Source organism: Dama dama, chromosome 2, assembly GCF_033118175.1.
Source record: "Dama dama isolate Ldn47 chromosome 2, ASM3311817v1, whole genome shotgun sequence".
Classification (NCBI taxonomy): domain Eukaryota; kingdom Metazoa; phylum Chordata; class Mammalia; order Artiodactyla; family Cervidae; genus Dama; species Dama dama.
In genome coordinates this window covers 1836013-1854972 of record NC_083682.1, presented here as the reverse complement: position 1 = coordinate 1854972, position 18960 = coordinate 1836013, and the positions used below count along the sequence as shown (strand labels likewise).

Here is an 18960-nt window from a genome sequence, read left to right as displayed (position 1 = left end):
TTGGTGACATCACCCAGCCTGAGTCTGGAGGCCTGAACCCCAGCGATGCTGTAAACCCGGGGCTGAGGGCAGGAGGAGGTGCCAGGAGCCGCCCCAGCTCAGGGGGTGGGGCCGGAGGAGGACGGGTTCTCTTTTCCCCCCTGCTGTGTTCCGTTCAGGCCTCGGGGGACCGGCTGGTGCCCCCCAACATGGGGGAGGCCACCTACTTTCCTGCGTCAACCTCCCCGGGAAACACTACCCCACCAGCCTCCCCAGAAGTCACGGCCCACCTGGCGGGTCATGCTGGTGAACACGGCCCCCCCTTCATGGGAAGGGCAGCGATGGTCCCCACCGGCCGGCCCTCGTCCTGCGTGTGAGTGCCCCCGCCAGCGCCCCTCCTTCCCTTATTTACCGACTTGACGCCCTGCTGCGAGTTCCGAGTTCCTCACGGATCCCTGTTTCTGGGCAAGGAGCTGACCTTACACCAGAGGGGCAAGGCAAGGGGAGGTGCCCTGCGCTCCCCGAGGGCCACCCCGGACCACGCTCCTCAAGGAGAAGACCCCACGGGACGGCAGCCCAGCCCTGGCATCGTTCAGGACCACGGCCGGGACAGTGGGGCAACAGTGGCCCTGTGTCCTGGAGGACATGCTAGTCAATGCCGCCATCTCCCCCAAATCAGGATGCACGGGGTGGAGGCCGCGTGGGGGGGGGGGGGCCCGCTTCCTGTGATTAGAGTGAATGGGCGGCTCGCAAGCGTTCTGCCTCTCGCCCCTGTTGGTCCCTGCTTGCCTGGTTTTCAGTCCTAGCAAAGGGATGCTTTGAACAAAACAATGGTGACTTTGAGTTGGAAGGAGGTGGAGGTCCCACCTGGCCCACCCGGGGCTCCTCTGCCAGTGGATTCAGGGGCCCGGAAGGGGGCCATGGTGATGGGTGGGTGATGGGATCAAGAGGAAATGGGGTCCTGCTCCTGAGTGAGGGCGGGATGAGGGGGTGATGAGTCCACGGCAGAGGTGACCAGAGGAAGGAGGCCTTCCTTCCCAGCACCCTCCCCACGAAGAGTGGGCTCACGGGGAGAGGGCCGGGACTGGGTGGGGCGGGAGAGGAGCGGCGAGCCTGGCCGGGAGGGAGCGAGCACGCCCGCAGGTTCCGGCGCAGACCCTTCTCCTGCGCTCATATCCGTCTCTAGGGAATCTGACCCTGACGCACGCCTTCTCCCCTCTTCCTCTTTGGTCCTCCGCCTGGCTGCCCGGCCCCTGCGGTGGAAGCGCCGAGCGTCCAGCGCCGGATTGCCAGGGAAATCCCTGCTACAGGCCCGTTCCCGCTTCTTCCCAGCAGTACTGGTGCCTTCCTTCAAGTTTATTTTGTAAGATGAGAAGAACAGAACCGGGAGAGGAACACACCTCCCCGGAGGCCCTGGACGGTTACCAAACCCAGAACTGCAGAACCGCGAGGCTTCTGCCCACGAGCTTCCGGCGCAAGTCTGATTTGTCCCGGGGGAGCCGTCTTGCTCTGGGAGGTGTACTGCGGAGAGGGTGTGTGACTGCAGGCAGCGGGCGTTGGTCACTCTGTCCCCGTTTGGCTGCACTTCACAGACGCTGCTCCTTGCTGGGGAGGAAGCCGACTCTGCCAGTTTCAGTGGGGGCGGGGCTGCACCCCCTTGGTGGAAGCTCAACGGGCCGAGCCGTGTTCCCTTGTCCTTTGGCAGCTACGATGGGGCCCCCGAGCTGGGCTGGGCCAGTCTGGGGTCCCGCCCAGGACTCTGGGACTTGAGCCCAGGATGCCAGTCATCAGGTGGTCGGATGGCGGGCAGGGGGGCGGCAGCAGGCAGGAGTTCTCAGATGCACCCCTGGGACTGTGCGCATGGCATCACTACACGCATGATTTCTCCTTATGCCGGGGAGGTCACCGGGTGGTCCTCACCTAACCACCTGGGCCTGCAGACAGCCCTCCCGCCCGGAGGGTCAGAGGGGAGCAGGGGCCCTCCTGCCTGCGGCGTGAGGATGGGGGGCCGTGTGAGGAGGGGAAGCGGTCTCTGGAGGAGAGCAGGCCGGGGACAGCCCACGCGGGTGGGGCCTCAGTCCTGACGCTGCGCAGAACTGAACTGCCCCCAGTCTGCCCGAGCCTGCAGTGGGTCCTCCCATCTCCCCAGAGCCTGGGGGTGGGGGGCCAGGGAGCCCTACCAAGCCCACCTTCTCCCTCTGCCCGCACTCTCACCCCGCTAGCCTCTCCCCAGAGTCTGCGGTTGCCCCCTGCTCCCCCAGCCCCCCGTCGGCTTAAACGGAGGTGCTGGTCTGGTCAAGCCTCCTCTTCCCGCACCCCACCACATGGAGGGAAACAGCGCCTCCCCTCCCACCAGGGTCACATGCGAGTGCAGACCGTAGCGTCTCCGCTCCCGTGGGCAGGCGGGTGGGTGTCCCGGGGCAGCAGAAGCTGACCAGAGCACGCGCTTGGACTCAGACGGCCCTTGGGAGCGTCCGCTTTGGACGGGCGGCGAGGAGATCGGGATCCCTCCTGGATACATCTGTATACTCTGGGCTCCTGGGGAGGGTGGCTGCGGGCCCTGAGGGGCAGAGGGGTGGTGAGGACACAGGGGGGCCGGCCGGGGACCTGGGCCCGGAGGGCGTGCAGGTGGCCAGAGCAGAGGCTGGGTCAGCGGTGGCAGAGCCCGCGGCGTGGATGGAGGCAGGGGGCTGTCCTGGGGGCCCCAGCAGCCCCGTCTCCCCACGGTGGTGGAGATGCCCCTGTGAGACTCCGTGTCTGCAGGGCAGGGAGGGGGCGGAGCCTGCCTGGCCGAGTGCTTGCTGACCCCAAGCACCTTCCCTAGGGTGTCAGCCTGGGCCCTCCATCCAGGGGCCCCACAACTGGGCAGAGGCGGGATCTGGGGAGCGGGAAAGGGTGGTGCTCTCTGCCCTCCTCCCGCACCTGCAGGCCTGTAGGACCCTTCTGGGGAGGTGGCGGCACAGGGGCGGGCGGGCCTACCGTTGGCTCACGGAGTATCTGCCTGAGCGGATGGTGAACCAGATGAAGGAGCTAAGCAGCATTGCGTACACCTGGGAGTGGGGGGGGCACTTGTCCCAGCAGCTCTGGGGGCTCACCGTCCCCCCACCCTGGGGGAAGGGAGTCAGGGAGGCCACGTCACCCCCAGGCCTGCTCTTCCCTGCTCCCCGTGCAGGGCGAGCCTGCAGGTCCCCAGGACCCTGGGGGTGGGGGGCCGCGGGGGACGAGGGCTGCGGGGGGCTGTGAGAGCTACCGTGAAGGTGAGGCCCAGGCCGATCAGGGTGGAGACGATGTTTCCGTGCGCCCTCAGGAAGCTCTGGATCCCCTGCAGGCAGTCCTGGGCAGAGGGCAGCGTGTGGGCCCGGACTGCCCCTCCCGGCCCGGGCACGGCACCTTCGCAAGGGGTGTGGAGCCGCAGCGGCCACTGGGACCCAGGCTAGGGGTGCCGCCCGTCCCGGGACCCGCCCCAAGCTCTGGACAGGCATTGAAAACAGGCAGAGACAAGCAGGATGGAACCTGCCTCTGTGGGGATGAGGGGCTCTGGAGGTCCAGCGGGGCCTGCCTCTGGGTGAACCCTAAGCAGCGGTGTTGGGCCCTGTGTCTGCCCCCAGGGCAGGCTGAGACCCAGTTACTCTGGGTCCCAGGTTCCCTGTTGCGGGTGGGACACAGCCTGGCTGAGGAAAGGGCGCTGGCTAAGAGGGAGGGGTGTTCTTGCTCCATCCTGAACCTCCCCGGCCTCCCCAGGGCATGGTGTCCACAGAGGCACGCTGTCTCCAGGGAAGAGGGAGGGGACCTCCCCTGCTCTGAACCACTTCGGCTCCGGGGAAGGACTTGGCACTCCGGGCGGGGGCAGGCTGGGGCAGGGTGTGCGGTGGGGCAGGCAGGGTTGGGCTCTGAAGCCCGAGCTGGGGGAGAGGAGGCTGGCTTGGTGTCTGTCTGTCCATCTGCCCGTGAATCCCTTTGACAGGCTCTCGTCCCCCCCCCACGCGGCTGCACTTCCTCTTAGAAAGTGACAGGGGGTCCGCCCTCCCGCCCCCTCCCCCGGGGGTCCCTTCCCACAAGGCCTTCACCGTCTCCCATGTCTCAGAAGGTGCAGGAGGCTGGCCTTTACCCCCACTTTGCAGGCGAGGACCTGGGGCCTCCTCCTGGTGGTTTAAACAGGCCTCCCACCCCCGCCATCCCTCCTTTGCCCTTGCCCCCCTAGCGCCAGGGCCCAGGGCGCTGTGTTGGTTCTGTCCTGGGCTGGGCCTCCAGCCATTTGCATCCTCCTGTCTGTTTCTTGGAGGGTGGCCAGGAGCCTCTTGCCAGAGATGGGGCGAGTTTGTTCCTATGGGTGGGGGAGGGGAGCCAGGGGACAGGGGGAGGGGAGGCCACTGTCTTTGGGAAGAAGAGGGTCCCTGCCTCCGACGCCCTCCTGGCCAGATTCAGGCCTGGGCTGACCTTCCAGGAAATGTCCTTCCGGATTCAGGGACCCTGGCCCAGGCAGAGCCGCCCACCGCACTCTCTGGGCGTCTGGCACAGCTCAGCCCCTGGGTCTCCTACCCTCCCCTGCCCTTCTAGAGGGTTCCGATGGGAGGGTCTCAGTCCCCCACGCTGAGAGCTATGTCTGGGGCAGCCAGTGGGTGGGCGTGGCCCTGCTCTGGGGCTGAACCCCCAGGGATGGTGGTGGGCCCTCCCCTCACCTGTCTGGTGGCCTCTTCCCCCCGACACAGGTCGGCCTCCGAGCCCCCCAGGAGCCCGAGGGGCGAGCTCTTGCCACAGCACCAGAACTGCAGGGGCAGAAGAGGGAGGCGGTTTGCTCTGAGAACCCCGGGGCAGAGGGGAAACCGAGGCACGACGTCCTCCCCGCGCCCCGCCCCAGGCCAGGACGGGGGCTCAGGGTCAGGCGGCTGGCTCTGTAGGGGGCACCCAGCTCCCAGCAGCCTGGCCTGCGGGCACCGGGACGGGCTGTGCCACCTCCATCTGGAAGCTCACGTGTGGACGCGGGCTGTCACCCTCTGCTCTGGGCCTGCGGACTCAGAAGCCGGGCCTCCTCGGGTGGACGGAAGACGGGCACGCTCTGCCCTGCGCCTCCCCCCGCCGTGGCGTGGTGACCCAGGACCCTCATCTCAGCACCCGGTCAGCTGGCTCTGGGGGCTGCTCCCCTGTGCCCCGTGTCTGGATGGCAGGCCGCCCAGAGCTGCCCCGGAGGGGTCCTCCTGCACGCCCTCACCGTGTCCTGGATGGCCACCAGCTCCTGCCGCCCGGTTCCGGACGCGCTCCTCACCACCTGGTCGTAGGCCCGGTCGTAGGCGTCCAGCACGGCGTCCTCCACCTGTGCAGAGGGCACCGGGAAGGCCGTGCTGGTGAAGCTCACGTCCCTGACGGGCCCCCTGAGGGCTCTCAGGTGCTGAGCAGCACCCAGCCGGCCTCCTCCTCCTCCTGCTCCCTGGGGACCGGGCCCCCTGGAGCAGAGCCTGCGTCCCCTGGGTGATGGTCACAGGGGTTCCCATGTTCCAGCTGTGGGGACCTCCCCCCAAGAACGATTGTTGATGCCACCCTTGCCCCTGGGGGTCCTGCAGGGTAAACCAACTCTTGTCTTACAGTGGGAGGGGGGGCCCGGCCTAAGTGTCCACCTGCTTCTGCTGATCTGGAAACGCACGGTGGGGAGGGAAAGGCAAGGGTGGGCCTGGGGGAGACGGCCAGGAGCCGCCTCGTGCCAGGGCTCAGCTCACAGGGATGCTCTGGGTCTTCCCGCAGATCCATCCAGTACGTTCTGGAAAGCCCAGACAGCTGGGCTTCAGTCAAGGCCTAAGTACCCAGGGCTGACGAGGCCCCTTGGAGACGACGGAAGAGCAGAGCTCTGACTTCACGCCGTACCCCCTCCCCCAGTCCTCCTTCTGTTGCCTCGCTTCTATGCCTTCTGAACTGTCCTCCCCTTGCAACTTATTTCTCCAGAGGCAAACTGGAATCCTGCCTTCTCCAGGGAGTCTTCTGTGATTGCGCTGGGGTCACTGGTCTGGCATGGGCAAGGCCTCTGGACTCCCCGCCCTCCTTCCCCACCTCAGAGACCCTGAGCCCAGCCTCCCTTCCCTTCCTGCCCCCGAGTCGTGCGCCCACTGGGATGGGTGGGCGGGTGCTCGGGGGTACCCTGCTCTGGCCAGCCACCCCGCCCTCCAGAAAGGAAGTGGCTTCCCCACTCCCAGCCTGGAGGTCTTGGGGGCAGGTGGGCTGGGGGCGGTGTCGCCCAGTGCTGCCCAAAGCCCTGGTGGCCCTGTAGGGATGGGCGGATCTGCACCCCCAGCATCGCGCTCAGAGCTCATCACCCTCTTGGTGAGACCCAGATCTCAGAGCCGCCCGGATGCTTCAGTGGCTTTGTTCCCTACCCGAGGGGGAGGTGGGCAGCGTCCTGGGCGGGGGGCCAGGCGCCAGGCTGGCCCCCACTGCAGGAGGCCTGGCAAGGGGCCCTCTCTTGGGGGTGGAGACTGGCCAGGCTGTCCTGGTCTCTGTGGGAGGAGGTCCCGGGGGGTGCCTGGAGCCAGCCTGGGGTCAGGGGTGCAGGAGGCCATGACAGGGGTCTAGCTCAGACCCCTCTCGTGGTTCCAGCTCGCCCCCACCTCCACTAGGGCCCAGGGAGACCTCGGCCCCTCTGAGGTAGGGTGCTGCTCCCAGGAACGCTGGCTGGAGGGGCATGCCCACTGGGGGTTGAGCTGTGTGTGTCTACCCCCTCCTACCTCCCCACCCCCACCCGACCCCAGAAGTGGGGGCCACAGGGTCCTCCTTCAGATGAGGAGGTGGATCCGACAAAGCCACACCCTGCCCGAGACCCCTGGCCTGGACGTGGGGGCCAGGCAGACTCTCCCAAGGCCCGGTGCCTGGGTGGGTGGTGCCCCATGGGGGCCCGGGCTCAGGGGCACAGGGGTCCTGTGTGTCTCTAGGAGAGAAGTTGGGGGGTGCTGGGAGGTCTCAGAGGCCCTTGGGCCCTGAGACTTGGGTGCTCCCTGCAGGGCGCCCTAATCTTTAAGCCCTGTCTCCCAAGGCTCTGGGGCTGCCCGTCGGGACAGGGTTCCTGGGCTGCTGAAATCAGACCGAGGGCCTGGGGTGTCCCTGCCAGGCCAGCTCCCCACGAGGACCCCTCCCAGACTTGCTGACCACCCCTCCCATAGTCTGCTGGCCTGCCTGGCAGGGGATGCCTGGGGGTCGGGGGCAGTGGGAGCTGCAGGTGGTCCGCAGACCAGCCCCCGGTGGCCCAGGGCCGGCTCTGGCGGCTCGTGGACCATGGGGGAGGGGAGTGGCCTCCAGGGCGGGGCCCAGCCCGGGAGCTGGGGGACAGGCAGCCTTACACCAGCTCGGGCACCGCCGTACTCAGTCCGTGCCTGAATTATTAAGCGGGGCCTGGCAGTTAATCGCCCGCAGGCCTGTCTGGGGACTGGGCAGAGCGGCTCTCAGGCGCCCTCAAGCTTTGTATTCATAGCACGGCCGCCGAGTCCTGCTGAACGCCCGCCAAGCTTCAGGGCAGCTACCAGGGCCTGAGGCTGGGAGGGGGGCCGGGGGCCTGCAGGATGGCTCTGGGGCCACCGGAAGTCATGGCCGTCCTCAGGTAGGCGGGTCATCTGGACCCCGTGTTTCAGGGTCTCTCAGGGGGTCACTTGGGGGGAGTTCCAGGGGAGAAATGGGGGTGACAGACCCCTTAGAGCAAACACACGGCCCTTTGAGTGTCTCTGCTTCTGCCTCCAGGAGGACCCCACGGAAGAAGGCGAGATCTGCTGGCCTGGGTTGGCCTTGACGCCAAGGCCCCCGCAGGTTCCCGGGGTCAGGGGCACAGGACAGGCGGCTCCTCGGCCCCTGCCCCCTGGGGCCCGCGCCCTCATGAGTGCGGGTACGGAGGTCAGACCTGGGCTCGGGGGCTGCAGGCAGGTTCCGCTCATCCCTTCACCTGTGCTGGTTCATTCCTGCACAGGGAGGTCTTCATACTCCTTTACAGACGAGGACACGGAGGCCCAGGAAAGTGGGCTGATTGCCCAAGAGCGCCGGGCTCGAGGCTGACCCCACCCAGGCCCCCCTGCGTCCACGCAGGTGTGGGAGGAAGCCCCAGCCCGCCCCGGGACCAGCCAGGGCCCGAACACTGGACCCCGAAGGCCAGCTGCAGCACAGACCAGACAAGAACGACTTCTGGGGGTGGGGGGGGCGGGGGCCGTGCAGGGAGGAGGCCCAGCTGGGTCCTGTCTGTTTCCACCCCTTCCCCTTCCCAGAGCGGGAGCCCCAGAAGGGTTTCGGCCTGTGAGCCCCGCCTCCGCAGACCCACCAGCCATGGGCTTAGAGCTGTAAACACAAGGTCACAGCCAAGAAGGGGGCTGCAGCTGCCCGGGGGGCGCTGCCTGGCCCGGGCACTCTGGCAGCCGTCTTGGCAGGGACCACCCACGTGGCGACCCAGACCTCGCCTGGCCCGGCGGCTCCTGGGTGGTGGGTCAGCAGCCTGGCTCAGTGCTCCTGGGTCACCGAGAGCCGAGGCTGCCTTTCCGGGCTCCGAAGAACCAGAGGGAATGTCCTCTTCCCCCTCTGGTCAGGGGTGGGTGACCCCAGATGACGCCAGGGTGGTGGTGAACAGTTTGGGGTGATCTTTGGGCAGGAACAGGAAAAAAGGCGTTGACTCAGGGCTAAGAGTCCTGACGGTGGCCCCCTCTGGCTCCGGCTCTGCCAGGGTGACCTGGCCCCCTCCCCATCCCCGTGGGCCTGAGTCCCTCCATCTGTGGACCAAGAGGATGGCACCACCCTGGAAGGTCTGGGGATGGCCTCCTCAACTCCAAGGAGTTCAGCGGTGGCAGGGGGATGGGGAAACTAGGTCCGTGCTGCGGGTAAGGGAGGACAGGGCCAGAGTGGGTAAAGAAAAAGCATGAAAGTGTTAGTCGCTCAGTCGTGTCCGACTCTTGTGACCCCATGGACTGCAGCCCACCAGGCTCCACTGTCCATGGAATTCTCCAGGCAAGAATACTGGAGTGGGTTGCCATCTCCTTCTCCAGGGGATCTTCCCAACCCAGGGATTGAACACGGCTCCTCCGCACCGCAGGTAGACTCTTTATCCACTGAGTCGCCAGGGAAGCCCTCTGGGCTTTAGAGTGGGTAACCACACACCTCAAAGCACACAGCACGAGCTTGGTCTCCTGACCCAGCCGTTCTCTGCATATTGCAGGAATATCTCGGGGTGCCCGTGCAACCAGGGGCCGGGGTCGCTGGGATCCCTGATACACGGTCAGACATACGCCACTGGTCACCTGCCTGCACGGGGTTTTGCCTGGAAACCCAGGATCTTCCAGGGCTTCCCTAGTGGCTGAGTCGATAAAGAATCTGTCTCCAATGCAGGAGACCTGGGTTCTATCCCTGGGTCAGGAAGACCCCCCCGGAGAAGGAAGTGGCAACCCACTCCAGTGTTCTTGCCTAGAAAATCCCGTGGCCAGAGAAGGCTGGCGGGCTATAGTTGCAGGTGCCAGATACGACTTAGTGACTAAACCACCACCCCCCAGCAATGTCCTCCAGCAGGAGTGGCCGTGGTCTCCCCGGGCTGGTCCTTATGGAGTCAGGGGAATCTGAGGCCCAAGGAGAGGAGAAAGGCGTGCTCAGGGTCTCAGAAAGTCTGGCTGGACAGGGTCTGTGGGGCTGGGCTCCCCAGGGACTGCTTTGGGGTCTGGCCTGGGGCTTGGCTCTCACGGGCAAAGCCTGGCCCCGAGTTCTCCTGCCTGGCTTGTGTCCAATCCTGGGGGCTGGGGGGAGGCCCCTGCAGGCACTGGCCGCTCAGTCAGAGAGCAGCGGGGCGAGCAGCCCCTTTGGGAGGGGCACCCGGGGGCTGCCCTTCAGACTACCAGCTCGGCTGGGGAGTGAAGCTGAGCCTGTCGGGGCCATAGGCGCAGGGCGTGGTGGGCACTGGTGTTGGCCAGCCTCACTCTGCCTGCTGAGACCCGCCACGTGGACCAGCGGCGCCCCCTCCTCAGCCGACTGTGGACCCTCCCGGCCCTGCCAGTCCTCGGCCCCTGCAAACAGGAGCCCATCTGGGGCTGCGTCCCCGTCTCTCTGAACCTCTTGAGCACCCATTTCCTCTGTCTGGCCACAGAAGTTCTGACCTTGACCCCCAGCCCTGGTCTGGGAGGACTCAGCTCTGCTCATGGACTTAAACAGTTCCGTTTCCCAGGCAGGCTTTCAGCTCTGTCTCGGGGCCTGGAGTTCAGGCAGAATTTCTGGAAGGCCAGGCTGCCCCCGCCCCTGGTCACATGGGAGCGGTCCCTCCCGAGCTGTGGTCCTGCCCTCCTCCCTGGGGTTGCGCGCAACCTAGATCCAGGCCCGCAGGCTTCAAGCCCCGTTGTCCGGGGGCCGGCGTCCCACGTGACTGCATGATCAGAACTGGGGCCTCCCTCCCTGCCAGTCTCGAGTTGCTCCGGGGTCGCTCGGAAGCAGCAGCACCCAGGGGACGGAGGGGTGGGTGGACAGAGGAAGGAAAGGAGAACAGAGCCCCCCCAAAGGGACCCACGCCCACCATCACCACGGTCACCACCGACGTGAGTGTCCCTGGGAAGAGCCCCCGGTGACCATGGAAGGAGCGGGTCGCCCAGGCAGCCCACCTACAAGCAGGCCAGGGCCCGCCCTGAAGGACCACTGGACACCGCATCCCCTGTCCCACGCCCCCGCTGCAAACAGGCCTCTCTCCCGGCCAGGCCCGGCCCCCATCAGGAGTGCAGTCCTCGAAGCTGCGTTTCCTGGAGCCGACCCCCCCAGTCAACCCTGCAGGCCTGGGAGGCTCCCCTCCCCCAAACCCCAGGTGCCATCTTCCGGGTCTCTGGTGGTCCTTCGAGAGAAGTGGGTGTCCGCGGCCTGCACCTGCCTCCTTCCTGCCCCGGGAGCTGCTGCTCTCAGCCCAGCAGAGGGCCGGCCCGCAGGCAGAGAGTGTCCGCAGCATGGTCCCCACACCCGCCCGTCTCCCCCGCTGACTGCAGGAGAGAGGGAGCAGGGGCCCTCCCTTGTGTGACGGGGCCGCGCTCACCTGGGTGGGGTTGTGGAGCCTCCAGAAGGCCGCCTGCGCCAGGGCGCAGAACACCAGGGCGAAGCTCAGGAAGGCCTGGGCGGGGGCGGGAGAGGAGGCACCTGAGTCCAGGCCCCACTGTGGCCAGGCGGCTCCCCCTGCCGAGGGCAGGCCTGCGGCAGTGGGTGGGCACACTGGCTCCCAGGCCTCTCTAGGCCCTTCTCGGGAGGCCCCCGCAGCTGGCTTTGGCTTCCCAGGGCCCCAGGGAGGCAGGCGGTCAGGCCCCGGGATGAGGGAGAACCCTGCCATCTGAGTCCGCGGCCGGGAAAGGCACCGACCCCAGAAGGGCCTGGGGGCCTTCCCTGAGCCTGAGATTCAGATTCAGAACATGTGCCCCCTTTCAAGTGGTCTGGCCTGGAGGGCGGCTCGGGGGTGCGGGCTGCCCTGGATGTGCTGCGCTTCGTCACTCAGCCGTGTCCGACTCTGACCCCCACGGACTAGAGCCCGCCAGGCTCCTCTGTCCATGGGATTCTCCAGGCAAGAGTACTGGAGCGGGTTGCCATGCCCTCCTCCAGGGGATCTTCCTGACCCGGGGATCAAACTCGGGTCTCCTGCATTGCAGGTGGATTCTTTACCGACTGAGCCATCAGGGAATTGCTTGCACAGGAAGGGCCTTTTCCAGAAGGGACAACTGGTTTTGCTTAGTTTTCTGAAACAGGCCTCCCGGAGGTTCAGGAGCTGGGGTTCTAGCCAAGAGCATGGCCCGGTGGGCACCCTGAGACGGGGTGACCCCCAGCAGAGGTGCTCCTCTTCCCACCAGCGTGCCCCCCAGGACCCAGGGGGCCCGTCCACCTCCTGCCAATCTCCGGGCCTCGGGCTCTGGTGGACCGTTTCTCTCACGGGGTTTCTGAAGCTGATGATATTTGCCCCCTCCCCTGAAAATACACACACGTCCCCAAAGCTCTTTTGTGGGTCGTTTCAGAGGCTCACCCCCGGCTGCCCAGGCCCCTGCGCTGCCCTGGGGACGCCCCCGCACCGTGGTCTGACTGGTCACCTTGCGCTGGGGATGCTCCCATTCAGGCCTCGGGCTGAGCAGCCTCCAGGACCTCTGGATGGTCAGTCCGCCTGCTGACCACCTGGCCCAGGGGTCTGGGGTCCAGGATCGCTCCCTCCCGGGAGCGGGACCGTCTGCTACTGGGCCTGAGTGGCCAGGCTCTCCCAACCCAGGGGCCTTACTGGGGTGACACCAGAGAGTCCATGGCCAGCATGGAGGGACACCCCGGTGCAGACACACTGACACTGCCCGGGCTGGACGGGGATGGAGACTGTTCCTTCTGCTCCACACTTGGTGGGCGTGCGGTGGTGCGTCCACCAGGCTCCAGGAGACAGGGGCCAGCCCGCCGGCTCCCAGACTCCACGCAGGGACAGCGACCTCCAGCTCTGCTCAGGGGCGGGAGGCCCACCAGCTTTCACCCCACGTTTCCTCCTGCCTGCCCAGGGGTCCACCAGGCCTCAGTCTCCAGATGGCTCTGGGATGCCTCTTCCTCCTCTCCTCCCCATCCTCCCTCTATTTCTCTCCCTCCTCCCCTTCCTCCCCCCTTTCCTCTTCCTCGTTCCTTTCTTCCTTCCTCCCCTCCCTCTACTTCCTTCTCCTGCTCCTCCCCCTCTCCTCTCCCTCCTCCCTTCTCTCCCTCCCCTTCCTCCTCTCCCTCCTCCCCTCCTCTCCCTCTTCCCCTTCTCCTCTCCCTCCTCCCCTCCTCTCCCTCCTCCCCTTCCTCCTCTCCCTCCTCCCCTCCCTCCTCTCCCTCCTCCCTCTTCTACTCCTCCCTCTCCTCCTCCTCCCGCCCCCAGGCTGGCCAAGGGCCTTCTTCCCCATCTGGAAGCCATTGCCCAGCGCTGCCTCCCAGGCTGGAGGCCCAGAGCCAGCTCAAGGGACAAGCATTTTCCAGGAACTGTTCCATTCCTCGGGAGAGGGAGCATCACTCCGTGCCGCCCACCCGTCCGCCTTGCACGGAGGGTCCTGGGTGGCACACGGGCTTGGCTCCCGGGCCGCCTGTGCACTGAGGCACCGGGTGCGGTGGGTCCCATGCCCGCCGCCCTCTCTCCTGATTCTAAACAACAGCATAAATAAATCCAAATGGCTTCCTTGGCGCAGCGGCCAGCCCTGCTCTGAGCCGCTCATTTCCTGTGTGCGAGGCTGGCTTGGGAGGAGGCGGGGGTGGGAAGGGGGAGCAGCAGGAAGGTGGGGGGCAGGACGGGAAAGGTCACCCTCTCCCAGCCCCCGGGGGCTTGCACGCTCCAGACACACACAGACGCCAGACGCAACACCGCACCCCGGGGTGCACACACGGCCCCCGCTCAGCGGGTGGGCCCGGGGGTGGGGTCCCCCAGCCCCTGCTCCCTCTCGCCCGCCCGGGGGCCGTGCTGGGATCGAGGCTGGGGTGCAGCAGGAGGCCAGTGGTGGGGCCCAACCCGCGTCCCGGGCAGGGAAGCAGAACCGAGGCCCTGGTGCTCCCCGGTGCCTGCCCCAGAGCAGGGCGCAGAGCGCGGTGGTCCGGGGAGAGAGGGAAGGGCCTGGCCCAGAGCTCCCCGGCCGGCAACAGGAGCCTTCGGCAGAAGCAGCTTCAGGCCGCGGCTTTGCGCCCGGCACCATGGCGCCCCCTGGCGGCGGACGCGGCAGGCTGTCCCCGCCCGGACCTCCGGGTCTGGCCCCGCTGCCCGCCGCCCTGACCTCCAGGCAGGAGTTCCTGCAGCAAGCCCAGGCCTTAGGGCTCCCCTCCGGGGAGACAGTCCGCTTGCCTGGTCGGATGCCCCTGGGGCCTCCCTCCCTCCGCTGCCCAGCCGGACCACACAGGCCAGGTTGGTAGCACCGCCCACGCTCCTGTGGGTCCTGATTGGGACCCAGCTGCCAGATGGGCCTCTAGCACACCAGGGCCGGCCAGGCTCTGGGAGGTGACTCTGCCCGGCCTTGGTGTGTCGCTCAGTCGCGCCTGACGCTGCGACCCCGTGGACTGCAGCCCACCTGGCTCCTCTGTCCATGGGATTTTGCAGGCAAAGATACTGGAGTGGGTTGCCATTTCCTTCTCCAGGGGATCTTCCCTGACCCAGGGATCGAACCTGGGTCTCCCACACTGCAGGCAGATTCTTTACCGACTGAGCTACCTGGCCTTGGAGATGTCTGTAACCCAGGAGTCATTCAACATGTTTGCTGACCCCGCTGGCCACAAACCCCGCCGGCCGTGGGGACTCAGAAGGCTGCCAGGGAGCCCAGGGTTGGCAGCTTCAGAGTCCACCTGGGAAACATTGCCCCCAGCAGGAGCTCCCGGGGGGGCTGCCCCATGAACCTCTCCCAGGGTAGGGGTGGGGTCTGCGGGAGCAGAGGGCTGGAAGCAGGAAAGTGGGCGCCGCAGGGACCCGTGGAGTCCCAGGAAGGCTAGACTTGGTGTCTTGGGAGCTCAGAGGGGCTGGGGGTGAGGTGACAGCACCAGCCAGGGGCCGAGGCCCCGGTTCAGGCGAGAGAGGGGGTCTGGCAGGTGCAGCAGGGCAGGCCGCTTGGAGGAGCAGGCACGGGGGCAGCAAAGGCCCCTGCTGTGGGGCGAGGTCGGGGCGGGGGGAGCCCCACCTCTGGCACTGCGTGCCGCTCGGGAGGAGCCCGGGGCCTCGGGGTCACGGCCCAGTCCTGACCTACGGGGGACCCATTGTGCCTGGCCTCATCCTAAAGGGTGGCATTCATCCGAACTGTGTTCCCAGAGCCTCCAGTATCACAGAACCAGACCTTCCCGGCCTCTGACCAGCACCCAAGGCCGGGAGGGCCAACGCTGCCTTTCAAAGCCCCCGTGGATGTGGGGGTGAGGTAGAATGCCCATCACACCACCCCTGGGGAAGGGTGCCCAGGTGGAGGGGTCCTGGCTGTCCTGGGTAAACGGTCCCGACTCTCCTGAGTTGGGGGGGGGGGTGTCCTGACTCTGGGTGGAGGGGTTCCAACTGTCCCGGGTGGAGGGGTCCTGACTCCCAGGTGGGGGGTCCTGACTCCCGGGTGGGGGAATCCTGACTCCTGGGTGGGGAGGTCCTGACCTCCGGGTGGGGGGATCCTGACTCCCTGGTTGAGGAGTCCTGACTCCCGGGTTGGGGGGTCCTGACTCTGGGTGGAGGGGTCCTGACTCCTGGGTGGGGGGAGGGTCCTGACTGCCTGGTTGAGGGGTCCTGACTCCCAGGTTGGGGGGTCTTGGCCGTCCCACACCCTTTGGGCTTCACTTTCCTTAGGGACACAGGGGCGAGGCGGGCTCCCCGGCCCCCAGCTCGGAGCACTCACCGCAGCCATGAGGCCCCCGGCCCCTCTCACAGTGGCTGCGGCGCTCAGCACGGCCCCCAGGGTCAGGAGTGCAGCCAGGACGATTCCAGCGAAGAAGGCTGGGGGCAGAGGTGGGGGGGGCGTCAGGGTGCCCGGGCAGGGGTCCTGGGTGCGCAAGAGTGGACTCGGGGCTGCTGGGCTTCCGGGGGCCCTGAAGGGGCCTCATCTTCTCAGCAGGGATGTGCCCCCCCCCCGCCACCCCACACTTCCCCTTCCCCTTCCCCTCCCCCTGTCCCCCCGCACTGCCCCCCCACCCCCCCACCCGCCATCAGAAGCCCGTTCCTGCCCCCAGGCCCTGCTGACAGGCTAGTAATCTTATCAGTCCAGGCCCAGCCCCACGCTTCCTGCTCCCAGGGGTCTGGGGTTTGGGGCTCGAGATAAAAACAGGAGGCCTGGGGCTAGGACCACCGTTCCCCGCTGGCCTCAGTTTTCACCATATCTGCCCTCCTCAGCCTCTGGTGATCTCTCCTGAGGCCAAGACCCCCAGGGGTGGGGTTGGAGGCACATGATGCCATCTCTCTGAGCTGCTCAAGGCCTCAGCGTGGGTGAGCACACCTTCCTGGACGTGGAGGACGGGGCCTGGATACCCCCCGACATACCCACGCTGCCCCAGGGGCCCAGGAAGATCCAGGCGGGCCCAGGCTCTGCCCAGGGGAGCTGGGACCCCAGGGCGGCCCCTCCTGCCTCTGACCCTGCTGCCTGCCCCAGCCCAGCTTCGCTCAGCGGTCCTCCCCCCGCCCAGGGCTCCTCCCCAGCCGCCTTTGCCCATGAAGCCCCCTCCCCAGCAGTGGCCGCCCACAGCAGTCACTCACCCCAGTGGTGCACGGCCTCATAGGTGCTCCTGTCTGCAGACACGTGGCCGATGACGGCAAAGTGGGGCCCGAAGTAGCTGAGCGCGGCCGTGGCAGCCATGGCGGAGCCCAGGAGCTGTGGGCAGGCACGTCCAGCTGGTGGGCATGGGGCTGGGCACCAACACCCACCACCCATCTCCGCATCCTGGTCTCACGAGACACAGGGTCAGCTGCAGGGCTTCCAGGTTTCTGGGGGTGGCCTCAGCGGGGCCTTTGCTGCAGACACCTACCCCCACACCCTCACACACAGACATCCCACATGGAGACACCCCACCACACACACACAGACACCCCATCACACAGAGACACCCCACTACACATGCAGACACCCCACGACACACACAGACACCCCATCACACAGAGACACCCCACTACACACGCAGACACCCCACTACACACAGACACCCCACCACACACACACACCCCACCACACACACCCCACTACACACACAGACACCCTATCACAGACACCCCAGCACACACAGACACCCCAGCATACACACAGACACCCCATCACACACGCAGACACCCCATCACACACACAGATACCCCATCACACACACAGACACCCCACCACACACACAGACACCCCATCACCGACCCCACTACACACGCAAACACTCCATCACACACACAGACACCCCATCACACACAGACACCCCATCACAGACACCCCACTACACACACAGACACCCCACCACACACACAGACACCCCATCACACACGCAGACACCCCACCACACACACAGACACCCCATCACAGACACCCCATCACACACACACAGACACCACACACAGATACCCCACTACACACACAGACACCCTGCCACACACAGACACCCCATCACACACACCACACAGACTCACATTCACACCCCCCCATTGCCAGCACACACACTCACTGTCCAGGGCCCCAAGCGCCCAGAACCTCCGAGGGTTCCGTTTGTGGACCCCCAGCCCTCTCAGTCCCCGCCTCCTGTGAGAGCACCTCCAAGGGCAGGAGGCCAGCCCCCCCCCACCACCGCGCCCCTGGGAGACTTCTCTCCGACCCCAGTTCACCAGCCACCCGAGGCCCTCAGGCCATCAGCAGGCCCCTTGCTGCCTGGCAGGAGGACAGACACTGCTCGTGGGGCAACCTTTTGCCGCCAAGACTGTGCCCGCAGGACCCCAGGTGCATGTGCACGGGGGCAGCAAGGCAGGTGTGTGTGTTAGGGGAGGACCCACAGTTCTGGAGGCCCAGGAGCACGGCACACCCTCCCCCACCCCCACCCCCCACCGCCTCCTGCCCAGCTTGCCTGTTACCAGAACAAAGAAGCTGGTGGCCAGCATCTGGCATTTGGCCACCCTGACTCGACGGCAAGGCTCCATGGAGGTTCCTCTGCTCTCCTCTGCCCTCCCCTCCCCTGTCCTCCCCTCCCCTGTCCTCCCCTCCCCTCCCCTCCCCTCCCCTGCCCTCCCCTGCCCTCCCCTCCCCTCCCTTCCCACTGTGGTTTTGTTTTCCAACTGGGTGGGGACCTCAGACCACAGTTGCCCGCCGAGGAGCTGGGTTGGTCGGTCACCCATCTGTCTCTTTGTCAGCATACCCAGGAACTGAGCCTCCGGGTGCCCCAGAGAAAGCGCAGGGAGGAGGCGGGGCGGACAATGCCAGCTTCCATCCCCCTGCTGCCCCTCCCCTGGCTCAATCCCCCAGGACAGGAGCAGGTAAATGAGGCCTCCCTGAAGGGTGCGCCCTTGCTCCTGGCAGGGCCGTGGAGGACCCTGGGAGGAAGTGGGCGGTGAGAGAGGGCCCCTGGGTGGGGGTGAGCTTCCCGTCCTAGGAGTGTGCAAGCAGAGACTGGACCCCCGGGGAGTCCCGCGGGGGGCGGCTGTCCTTGCAGGACTCTGGGGAGAGGCTGTATATGAATTTCTCTATCGAAACACTGTCTTACGAAACACATTTCGAAATGTTCTGTGACATCAACATTTTCCAAAAAGCCACTTGATTTTCGATGCTTCAGTGGCACAGATGAGTAATTTAGAGCGGAGTGTGCAGGGGGAGGGGGCTGGGCCCCTCTCTGCACCCACGTTGAGGCTCTGTCGGAACTTGAGTCCGTGATTAAACCTCCTGACATGAACCCAGGGCTGCGCTTGTGGGTGGCTGGACCCAGCGTGGCCTGGGGAGGGGGGGACACGTGTTGAGACCCCGGTCTGGGTCCCTTCTGGGCCAGCTGGAACAGCAGGGGCCCCCGCTGCGGTCCTCCAGGGCTGACCGGAGCGGGCTGCCTGGGCACAGCTCCCCTCCCGTGCTGGAATCACCCCGCTTCCACATCTCATCATGTGGGTCCTCAGGGCACTGGGGGGCCTCAGCGGGGAGGACAGGTGCCCCAGACAGCTGTCACCATGTCTCCCGTGACGCCTTGGCCTTCTAGAAGCCAGCAGAGTGCAGCCTGTGCTAGCCGGCAGCTCCGCCACAGCCTTCCCCTCCCTCTTCAGAGCAGGGGCAGCCAGGACCCCTCATCCACCGCGGTGCCCCCAGCTGCCCCATTGCGCCAGGAATCCCGCCCTGTGTCCGCAGGGGCAGGAGGGGGGCCCCGACATCCCAGCCTGTGCTTTGAGCTGGTGAAGCTGAGCTGCGGCCCGAGGGGCCAGAGGGGGTGAAAGTCCTGGATCAGGGTGGGATTTGGGGCCGTGGGCTGGGGGCTGGCCGCCTGGACCCGCCCTTCTGCAGAGACAAGCCAATCGCCGCCCTGCTGGCCTCACTTCTGGAACTGTCTGCCTCTGACTTGGAATTGGATGTCCTGACCTTTTCCCAAAGG

At 66.5% G+C, this 18960-nt stretch overlaps 1 protein-coding gene across 7 annotated transcripts; it reads right to left on the bottom strand.

Annotated features, from left to right (window-relative positions):
- Positions 1-1314: 1314 nt before the first annotated feature.
- Positions 1315-17850, bottom strand: TSPAN32 (tetraspanin 32). Of its 7 annotated transcripts, none has more exons than XM_061161319.1 (9): positions 17749-17850; positions 16127-16241; positions 15276-15373; positions 10985-11059; positions 5189-5290; positions 4659-4745; positions 3230-3313; positions 2959-3086; positions 2204-2539 (listed from the first exon to the last, which is right to left on the bottom strand). In XM_061161319.1, exons 1-9 carry the CDS (start codon positions 17818-17820, stop codon positions 2338-2340), a joined length of 963 nt encoding a protein of 320 aa, XP_061017302.1. In that variant the 5' UTR covers positions 17821-17850; the 3' UTR covers positions 2204-2337. The 7 variants fall into 7 exon arrangements, 6 of the variants coding, with proteins under 6 accessions (XP_061017298.1, XP_061017299.1, XP_061017313.1 ...); XM_061161323.1 differs by having other exon boundaries at positions 2959-3029; XM_061161315.1 differs by lacking the exon at positions 2959-3086 and having other exon boundaries at positions 1315-2539.
- Between the last annotated feature and the right edge of the window lie 1110 nt (positions 17851-18960).

Coding starts and splice junctions, on each gene's coding strand:
- TSPAN32 (XM_061161315.1), bottom strand. CDS start 17,820: ATGGAAGCTGGCATTGTCCGCCCCGCCTCCTCCCTGCGCTTTCTCTGG. Junction 11,060..15,275: donor CCGGGGGCCTCATGGCTGCG/GTGAGTGCTCCG, acceptor GCCCCCGCCCAG/GCCTTCCTGAGCTTCGCCCT. Junction 4,746..5,188: donor TGGTGGCCATCCAGGACACG/GTGAGGGCGTGC, acceptor CTGCCCCTGCAG/TTCTGGTGCTGTGGCAAGAG.